The sequence below is a fragment of the Heptranchias perlo genome, chromosome 29, assembly GCF_035084215.1.
Source record: "Heptranchias perlo isolate sHepPer1 chromosome 29, sHepPer1.hap1, whole genome shotgun sequence".
NCBI classification, from domain to species: Eukaryota; Metazoa; Chordata; class Chondrichthyes; order Hexanchiformes; family Hexanchidae; genus Heptranchias; species Heptranchias perlo.
The window spans coordinates 37464699-37475810 of NC_090353.1; the positions used below are offsets into that span (position 1 = coordinate 37464699).

At 51.4% G+C, this 11112-nt stretch overlaps 1 protein-coding gene across 1 annotated transcript in view; it reads right to left on the reverse strand.

The window, feature by feature from the left end:
• Positions 1-344: 344 nt before the first annotated feature.
• The window catches only part of cpamd8 (C3 and PZP like alpha-2-macroglobulin domain containing 8), a 176921-nt gene continuing 166153 nt past the window's right edge, over positions 345-11112 (reverse strand). The window contains exons 40-42 of the mRNA XM_067968643.1: positions 10916-10990; positions 3137-3317; positions 345-1777 (exon numbers count right to left, since the gene is read on the reverse strand). Of these exons, the coding sequence (XP_067824744.1) occupies position 1777; positions 3137-3317; positions 10916-10990 (257 nt within the window). The 3' untranslated portion in view covers positions 345-1776. The remainder of the gene's footprint in view (positions 1778-3136; positions 3318-10915; positions 10991-11112) is intronic.

An 11112-nucleotide genomic window follows, 5' to 3' on the forward strand; every position in this document is an offset into this window, starting at 1 on the left:
ACACAAAGGGGAGTGGAAATCTGGAACTCTCTCCCCGCCCCCCCCCCCCCAGCAGGCTGTGGATACTGGGGGTCAGTTGGAGCTTTCTCGTCTGAGATTGATAGATTTTTGTTGGGTAAGGGTATTGATGGATATGGAGCAAAGGTGGGTAAATGGAATTGAGGTACAGATCAGCCTTGATCTAAGTGAATGGCGGAACAGGCTTGAGGGGCTGAATGGCCTCCTCCTGTTCCTAATGTTCCTCTGACTCTCGCTGCTGTTGTACGTGACAATCAATGTGTTGGAAGCAGACAAAAAGTAACCGATGAATTGGTACAAACAGTGAATGAAAGTCAGAATAAACATTTTTTTAAAAAGATTTGTCACCTTTATTGTTGGAAGATGTGACTCCGCCTCCTAAAGGCCTCCTTCACCTCCCAACCAAAATCGCCAACTCCACATCCCCACCGTCAGACACCAAGCGTCTGGTCCCCACAGACAGCCATGTGGAGCCAGAGACAGGTCACCCCACAGTCCCATCCTGAGGCAGGCCACTCGTATCCAGGCAACAGTGGAGGTGGGACAGAGCCACCATTTTGGGAAATGAGATGGGGGGAGAGGGGGTTGGGGGAGGAGTGAATGACTTTAATACATTGAGGGCTAGCGTTCAGGGTGGGTGGAGAGGGGGGCAAAGGGGGGGGGGGGTCGGTGAGCAGCTGCCCTTCATTCTCCTCCAGCCTGAACGTTACCCCTGGATGGATCCGAGTCAAGGGGCATCGTAACATCAAGTCACAACTCCCTCAGCACTTAACTAGGAAGCTCGCCACCCTGCCCATGGGGAGGGGGGAGGGGAAAGGACACATCGAACGAGCCTGAGGGTGGGGGAGGGGAGGGGAGGGGCGGGGGAGGGGGGCGAGGGAGGAGAAGGTGGGGGAGGGGCGGGGAGGGAATCGAGGGAGGGGAGGGAGGGGCGAAGGGAGGGGAGTGAGGGAGGAGAAGGTGGGGGAGGGGAGGGGCGGGGAGGGGAGCGAGGGAGGAGAAGGTGGGGAGGGGAGGGGCGGGGGAGGGGAGCGAGGGAGGAGAAGGTGGGGAGGGGAGGGGCGGGGGAGGGGAGCGAGGGAGGAGAGGGTGGGGGAGGGGAGGGGAGCGAGGGAGGAGAGGGAGGGGGAGGGGAAAGGACACATCGAACGAGCCTGAGGGTGGGGAGGGGAGCGAGGGAGGTGGGGGAGGGGGAGGAGAGGAGGGGCGGGGGGAGGGGAGCGAGGGAGGGGAGGGAGGGGAAAGGACACATCGAACGAGCCTGAGGGTGGGGGAGGGGCAGGGGAGGTGGGGGAGGGGGAGGGGGCAGCAGGCAACTTCGCAGAGAAGTCCTGGCCCTCGGCCCGTTCAACCGCCCGGCCCACGAGAGACAGATTGTAAATAATAAAACAAAATTAAATAATAAATGTCAGGAAGTTGACCAATAACCTTTGACCCAGCTCTAGGAGAAAGAGCCACAACAAGCAAGGGGAGCTTAAACTAAAACACAAATATAAATATCACAGGAGTGAAGATCACAAACACATCTAATTACAAAATATAAATACCAGATTCCACTAACGTGCCAGTTTGGTTATAACACAATACTAAGGGTAGATACGTGAGAGGTTCCATCTAGTCTACTTAATAGTGGGTGCGGATAATATTGTGCCGCTGTTAGCAACTGTGGTCGGTCCTTGAAACATATAAACACACATGTACAGGTCAGAACATCCGTGTCCTCTGATTCCTCCTCTTCCCGTGCCGAAGAACTCGTGTTCTGTTAGGGAGAAAACGGAAAGCAGTTTATCAGAGATTCAGGTCTCACTGCTCCCACTCCCTGCGCACACACACACACACACACACACAAAACACACACACACAACACATACACACACACACACACACACAAAACACACACACACAACACATACACACACACAACACATACACACAAAACACACACACACATACACACACAACACATACACACAAACACATACACACAAAACACACACACACATACACACACAACACACACACACACACAACACACACACACACACAACACATACACACAAAACACACATACACACACAACACATACACAAACACACACACACACAACACACACACACAACACATACACACAAAACACACACACACACACACAACACATACACACAAAACACACACACACATACACACACACAACACGTACACACAAAACACACACACAACACATACACACACAACACACACACATACAACATATACACACAAAACACACACACACAACATATACACACAAAACACACACACAACATATACACACACAACACACAAAACACACACAACATATACACACAAAACACACACACACAACACATACACACACAACACACACACATACACACAAAACACACACACAACACATACACACACAACACATACACACAAAACACACACACACAACACATACACACACAACACACACACAACACACAAAACACACACACAACATATACACACAAAACACACACACACACAACACATACACACAAAACACATACACACAAAACACACACACAACACATACACACACAACACACATACACAACACATACACACAAAACACACACACACAACACATACACACACAACACACACACAACACACAAAACACACACATACAACATATACACACAAAACACACACACACAACATATACACACAAAACACACACACACAACATATACACACAAAACACACACACACAACATATACACACAAAACACACACACACAACATATACACACAAAACACACACACACAGCATATACACACAAAACACACACACACAGCATATACACACAAAACACACACACACAACATATACACACAACACACACGCACCCATAAAACACACACACTCAAACAAAACACACACTCAAACAAAACAATCACACACACACATAAAACACACTTGCACACACTCAAAACACTGTAAATATAAAGACACAAAACAATCACACAAAAAAAAACATTAAAACACAAATAACTTGGATTGTAATACGGGGAGTCTGTAATAACTGGGCTGTCCGTGTGGCTGCTGTTGCTGATGGTTGCCGATAGTTACCATTCACTTTTCACTGGTCCCCTCATCTGTTCTCCCTCTGCTCCTCGGCTCGTTGCCTCCGACTGGTCGTCATTCATTTCAAACCCATCGTCCACATCAGATACAAACAGATCCGGGTCGTACTCGTAACTGGTTCCATAGGAGTAATAAGAAACTTCCAAATGTGGCATAGTGACGTCATCTGTGTGAGAGAGAGGGAGGGAGAAGGGGAGAGAGGAAGAGGAAGAGAGAGGGGGAGAGAGGGATGGAGAGAGGGAGGGAGAGGAGGAGAGAGGAAGAGGGGGGAGAGAGGGAAGGACAGGAGGAGAGAGGGAATGGGAGAGAGGAAGAGGGGAAAGAGAGGGAGGGAGAGGAGGAGAGAGGGAGGGGAGAGAGGAAGAGAGGGAGGGGAGAGAGGAAGAGAGAGGGGGAGAGGGAGGGAGAGGAGGAGAGAGAGAGGGGGAGAGAGAGGGAGGAAGAGGAGGAGATAGAGGGAGGGAGAGGAGAGAGGGAGGGAGAGGAGAGAGGGAGGGAGAGAGAGGGGGAGAGAGGGAAAGAGAAAGAGAGGAAGAGGAGGAGAGAGGGAGGGAGAGAAAGAGGAGGAGAGAGGGGGAGAGGGGGAAAAAGGGAGGGAGGAAGAGGAGGAGAGGGGAGAGAGGAAGAGAAAAGGAGAGAGGGAGCGGGTGAGGGAAGGAGGAGGGAGAAGAGAGAAAGGGATCGAGAGTGAAAGAGATAGAGAGGGAAGGGAGTGATAGAGGGATGGGGAGGAAGAGATACAGAGGAATAGAGGGAGAGGGAGAGAAAGGGTAAAGAATAGGGAGAGGGAAGGAAGGACGGAGGAAGAGGGAGAAAGAGAAGGAAGTAGCAAGGGATACGGAGTGAGAGACGGAAGGATTGTGATAGAGGGATGGAGGCAAGGAACGGGAGTGGGAGAGGGAGAGACAGGTGGACGAACGGGAGTGGGAGAGGGAGAGATGGAAAGAGAGACAGAATGAAAGAAGAGAGATAATAGGAGAGATAGATATACAGTGAGAGAGATAGAAAGATAGATAGTAGCAGAGAAAGTGTGTCAGAGAGAGGGGGATTTAACAAAACAGACCATTAATAACAATTTGATTACCTGTGCGTTGCTCAGAGGCAACGGTTTAATGTATATTTAATACTGAAACTAATGCCACAATTTTTTGAAAGTGTCAAAATTGGAACCATTTTGGAGCAGACGCACCAGCGACAGCTTCAGGCTGGACCAGGCACTGGGAAATGGGCACCGGGAAACGGGCACCGGGAAACGGGCACCGGGAAACGGGCACCGGGAAATGGGCACCGGGAAACGGGCACCGGGAAATGGGCACCGGGAAATGGGCACCGGGAAACGGGCACCGGGAAATGGGCACCGGGAAACGGGCACTGGGAAACGGGCACCGGGAAATGGGCACCGGGAAACGGGCACTGGGAAACGGGCACCGGGAAATGGGCACTGGGAAATGGGCACCGGGAAATGGGCACTGGGAAATGGGCACTGGGAAATGGGCACCGGGAAATGGGCACTGGGAAATGGGCACTGGGAAACTGGCACCGGGAAATGGGCACTGGGAAACGGGCACTGGGAAACGGGCACCGGGAAATGGGCACTGGGAAACGGGCACCGGGAAATGGGCACCAGGAAACGGGCACCGGGAAACGGGCACCGGGAAACGGGCACCGGGAAACAGGCACTGGGAAACGGGCACCGGGAAATGGGCACCGGGAAACGGGCACCGGGCACAGGGAAATGGGCACCAGGAAATGGGCACTGGGAAACGGGCACCGGGAAATGGGCACCGGGAAACGGGCACCGGGAAACGGGCACAGGGAAATGGGCACCAGGAAATGGGCACCAGGAAACGGGCACCGGGAAATGGGCACCGGGAAACGGGCACTGGGAAACGGGCACCGGGAAATGGGCACCGGGAAACGGGCACTGGGAAACAGCTACCGGGAAACGGGCACAGGGAAACGGGCACCGGGAAATGGGCACTGGGAAACGGGCACTGGGAAACGGCCACCGGGAAACGGGCACAGGGAAACGGGCACAGGGAAACGGGCACTGGGAAACGGGCACTGGGAAACGGGCACCGGGAAACGGGCACTGGGAAATGGGCACTGGGAAACGGGCACCGGGAAACGGGCACCGGGAAATGGGCACTGGGAAATGGGCACTGGGAAACGGGCACCGGGAAACGGGCACCGGGAAATGGGCACTGGGAAACGGGCACCGGGAAATGGGCACTGGGAAATGGGCACTGGGAAACGGGCACCGGGAAATGGGCACTGGGAAACGGGCACTGGGAAACGGGCACTGGGAAATGGGCACCGGGAAATTGGCACTGGGAAACGGGCACCGGGAAATGGGCATTGGGAAACGGGCACCGGGAAACGGGCACCGGGAAACGGGCACTGGGAAACGGGCACCGGGAAACAGGCACTGGGAAACGGGCACCGGGAAATGGGCACCGGGAAACGGGCACCGGGAAATGGGCACTGGGAAACGGGCACTGGGAAATGGGCACTGGGAAATGGGCATCAGGAAACGGGCATCAGGAAATGGGCACTGGGAAACAGGCATCAGGAAATGGGCATCAGGAAATGGGCACTGGGAAACGGGCACCAGGAAATGGGCACCGGGAAATGGGCACTGGGGAAACGGGCACTGGGAAACGGGCACTGGGAAATGGGCACCGGGAAATGGGCACTGGGGAAACGGGCACTGGGGAAACGGGCACTGGGGAAACGGGCACTGGGAAATTGGCACTGGGAAATGGGCACCGGGGAACAGAGGGGGATGTGGAAGAGGGGGAGGAGGGGGAGTGATGGAGTGGGGGAGGAGGGGGAGGAGAGGAGGAGGGGGACTATTCCTGAATGAGTGATAACTCTGCTGCCGAGCTGCAGTGTCTCTCTCCGACCCCCGGGTGGAGCTCACGCTACAGTTTGGGGTGAAATTCTGTCGATGGTTTTAATGATCAGTTGGTGTGGGAACAAAATGTGAGTTTGAATCCCCATAAACACAGAGTGAACAATAAATCCGTTTATATTTGAGGCTCCCTGTGAGCGTGTTTTGCTGATTTGAATGTACTTTATTTACTGTGCTCCCTGTCTAACACATTAATGAAATATTCCAGCACAGGCCCCAAACCATCACAAATCTCAAACATTCATCTTCAAAATACAACTTCAGCAGCATTTTAAAAAGGGTATTTATTATTTTTGAAAGGCTAGTCTGTGCTGAGTTAACTAATCGTAGCTCGGCAGCACTAAGTCTCAGTGCCCTGGGCTATGGACTTTAGTCATGAGTCATAGGAAGAGCAGGAGGCCAATCAGCCCCTCGAGTCTGTTCCACCATTCAATCAAATTCTGGCTGATCTTTACCCCAACTCCATTTACCCGCCTTTGCTCCCTATCCCCCGATACTCTTACCCAAAAAAAATCTATCGATCTCAAACTTCAAATTTTCAATTGACCCCCGGCCTCATCAGCTTTTTGGGGGAGTGAGTTCCAGATTTCCACTCCCCTTTGTGTGAGGAAGTGCTTCCTGACATCACCCCTGAACGGCCTGGCTCTAATTTTAAGATTATTCCCTCTTGTTCTGGATTCCCCCCACCAGAGGAAATAGTTTCTCTCTATCCACCCTATCAAATCCTTTAATCATTTTAAACACCTCAATTAGATCATCCTTTAATCTTCTAAACTCGAGGGAATACAAGCCCAGTCTACACAACCTGTCCTCGTAATTTAACCCTTTTAGCTCCGGTATCATTCTGGTGAATCTGCGCTGCTCCCCCTCCAAGGCCAGTATCTCCTTCCTGAGGGGCGGGGCCCAGAACTGAACCCAATCTCCAGATGGGGTCTGACCAGGGCTCTGTACAACTGAATCATCACTTCCTCCCCTTTGAATTCCAGCCCCCTTGAGATAAAGGCTGACATTCTATTAGCCTTTTTGATTACTTTTTAGAACAATAGAATCATAGAAAGGTTATAGCACGGAGGGAGGCCATTCGGCCCATCAAGTCTGTGCCAGCTCTATGCAAGACCAATCCAGCTAGTCCCACTCCCCCGCCCTATCCCTGTAGCCCTGCAAATTTTTTCCTTTCAAGTACTTATCCAGTTCCCTTTTGAAGGCCATGGTTGAATCTGCCTCCACCACCCCCTCGGGCAGTGCATTCCAGATCCTAACCACTCGCTGTGTAAAAAAGTTTTTCCTCATGTCGCCTTTGGTTCTTTTGCCAATCACCTTAAATCTATGTCCTCTGGTTCTTGACCCTTCCGCCAATGGGAACAGTTTCTCTCTATCTACTCTGTCTAGACCCTTCATGATTTTGAACCCCTCGATCAAATCTCCTCGCAACCTCCTGTGTTCCAAGGAGAACAATCCCAGCTTCTCCAGTCTATCCACGGAACTAAAGTCCCTCATCCCTAGAATCATTCTAGTAAATCTTTTCTGCACCCTCTCTAAGGCCTTCACGTCTTTCCTAAAGTGCGGTGCCCAGAACTGGACACAATACTCCAGTTGTGGCCGCACCAGTGTTTTATAAAGATTCATCATAACTTCCTTGCTTTTGTACTCTCTGCCTCTATTTATAAAGCCCACGATCCCGTATGCTTTTTTAACCGCTTTCTCAACCTGCCCTGCCACCTTCAAAGACCTGTGTACATATAGCCCCGATCTCTCTGTTCCTGAACCCCTTTAGAATTGTGCCCTCTAGTTTATATTGCCTCTCCTCGTTCTTCCCACCGAAATATATCACTTCACACTTCTCTGCGTTAAATTTCATCTGCCATGTGTCCGCCCATTCCACCAGACTGTCTATGTCCTCTTGAAGTCTATCCAGTACTTGTCCAGTAGTTTTTAGTGATTTCTTTACATGGCCCCCTAAATCCCTCTGCTCCTCCACACATCCTAATCTCTCACCATTTAGAAAATACTCCAATTTGTCTTTGGATGTTCTCAGGCTTTCATCCTTGGAAGAGAGAGTGAGAGAGAGTGTGTGTGTGTGTTTGTATCAGTGTGTATCTGTGTGTGTGTGTGTGTCTGTGTCTGTATGTGTCTGTTTGTGTGTGTATCTGTGTGTGTGTGTGTCTCTGTGTGTATGTGTGTGTATCTGTGTCTGTGTGTGTGTGTGTATCTGTGTGTGTGTCTGTGTATCTGTGTGTGTGTGTGTGTGTGTGTGTGTGTGTCTCTGTGTGTGTATGTGTGTCTGTGTATCTGTGAGTGTATCTGTGTGTGTGTGTGTGTGTGTCTCTCTGTGTATCTGTGTGTGTGTCCATGTGTTTGTGTCTCTGTGTATCTGTGTGTGTGTGTGTGTCTCTGTGTATCTGTGTGTGTATGTGTCTCTGTGTGTGTGTGTGTGTGTGTGTCTCTGTGTGTGTGTCCATGTGTTTGTGTCTCTGTGTATCTGTGTGTGTGTGTCTCTGTGTATCTGTGTATGTGTGTGTGTGTGTGTGTCTGTGTATCTGTGTGTGTGTGTATCTGTGTGTGTGTGTGTGTGTGTGTCTCTGTGTGTATCTGTGTGTGTGTGTGCGTGTGTGTCCATGTGTTTGTGTCTGTCTGACTTTCCACCTCCCTAACACAGGGTCACTAAGGCCCAATTGTAGCCCTTACTTATTGCCAGGCTGTGATTGGCTAACTCAGCTCCCAGGACCTGCCTGGTCAGTGTGGCTCAGTGCGACAGTGAGCGAAGCAGTTCCACACTGAACCACCAGGCAACGACCCTGCTGAGGGCAGCTCTCGACAACGTCCCCTTGTAAACAACTGTTTCACTTCAGAGCCGGGCTAATCTTTAAGACATTTTCAAAGGAGCCTGGAGAACATGTTTGTCAGGGGGCGCTGTCACTTTGCAAAGCTGTTATTACACATCTAAGTTCTGACTTTTTAAAGAATAGTTTAAGGTCTGATTTTGCTGCATTGTAATCATCGGAAAAATTAAAACTGAAAGAAAAAAGAAACTGCTTTAAATTAATGATTGTTTCCTTTTCACTGCTCACAACAAAAATCTCCCAACACCTTTAAAATATTTAAATTGGTCGGGGTCGATTAAAAGAACGTCTGAGCCTGGGTGGAGGCAGATTAGCTGAGTTGATAGAAAGGGCACAGATAAGAGAGTCAGGTCTCACACGCAGCAACACAGAGTGAATCTCACTGAAATACGACCTGTACAGAGGGAGCTCCAGCCCCACAGCCGGACCCTCGGCTTCACATTCTACACAAACAATCTCTTTGTTGTCCAGGTCTGTGTTAAGGGGGAGCCTGTTTGCATTGACTGCAGGTACAGAAATCTCTCTCAGATCATACAGCACAGGAGGAGGCCATTCGGCCCATCGTGCCTGTGCTGGCTCTTTGAAAGATCTATCCAAATGGTCCCACTCCCCTGCTCTTTCCCCACAGCCCTGCAAATTTTTGCCCCTTCAAGTATTTATCCAATTCCCTTTTGAAAGTTATTACTGAGTCTGCTTCCACCGCCCTTTCAGGCAGCGCATTCCAGATCAGAACAACTCACTGTGTAAAGAAATTCTCCTCATCTCCCCTCTGGATCTTTTGCCAATCACCTTAAATCTGTGTTCTCTGGTCACCGACCCTCCTGCCACTGGAAACAGTTGCTCCTTATTTACTCTATCAAAACCCTTCATGATTTTGAACACCTCTATTAAATCTCCCCTTAACCTTCTCTGCTCGGAGGAGAACAACCCCAGATTCTCCAGTCTCTGTTGTTGTACATTCTCAGTTTTGAGGTAGTTTTTGAAATAGTTTAAGGTCTGATTTTACCCGTTGCCGCAATCATCCGAACAATGAATGTTTTGTCATTGTGTCCGGTCTGTGTTTCGGGCTCTGCTGATTGGGGCTTTGCTTTTGGCTGATTTCTTGCGCTGAGACGAAGGCGGCAAGAAAATATCGGCAGAAAGGAGGAGAAACGTCCATTTCAGTCGCACGTCACCTGCCGCCAAAAATCACCACTTTCCCCAACCCTCTTTTTTTCTGTGCTTTTACCCCACTTCACCCATTCCTGCAGCTGGTCACACTGCCCGCTGCCCACTGCCCGCTGCCCACTGCCTCGTCCAGTTAGCCCCCAGTAGGGGACTGGGGAGAGGGGCAGGGGTCAGGGACAAGGGGCAGGGACTCCCCCTTTCCCCTAGGTGCGACGCCCCCACCCTGCCCTCTGCTCAATGTGGCTCAGACTGTGCCCACCCACCTCCCCAAAACTCTGCCCCCCCTCCCCCCAAGGTTAGCCTCTCATGTCTTGTGAACCTCTTTGCTTGACAGTCCAACCCCTGAATATCACCACAGACACTCCCCCAGGGTGGGGGTAGTTTGACCCATTGATGTCTCATCTTCCTCCCTGGGAGGTGATGACCCTCGACCCCTGCTCAATTTTCTCTCTCCCTGAAGGCGCCGACTCTCACCAGGGTACCAGACCGGGCACCCTCCAGTACCTTATCCCGTGTGAGCTGAGGTGGCGAGTGTCGGCAGGATATTTGACTGTGGAGGGCTGCGCGCGTACCGCAGCCAAGTCCTGATCTTGACCTCCCGCAAGCCCCCCACCCCATAAAGGTAGCACCGGTCAATAGGTCACCATCAAGTGCGAGAACCCTGGCCAATTCGTCCCCCACCTCTAACGCTGACCCAGCTCAAGATCAGCACAGGCCAGGCAGGGTTCAAACCGCGACACCCTCCTGCCCTGCGTGGGGGCCGAGCTGCACGAGGCACTGACCAACTGGCCTATCCCACTGGGAGCCCAGGGCCATGGCCGTTAAGTAGCGGCCGAGTTGTACCTGACTGGTTCCGTTCCGTCAGTTCCAGCTTCTCCTCCAATACCACGGGCTCTTTCTGTTCAGTGACCGTTTCCACTGTGGGGAGGAAGCAGAGTCAGAGGTCAGAGGTCACCAGAGGCCGGGCTCAGGGAGTGGCTGCACCTCCTGGACCTGCAGTGCTGCCGACAATCGACATCAAATAAGGACCATCAGACCCC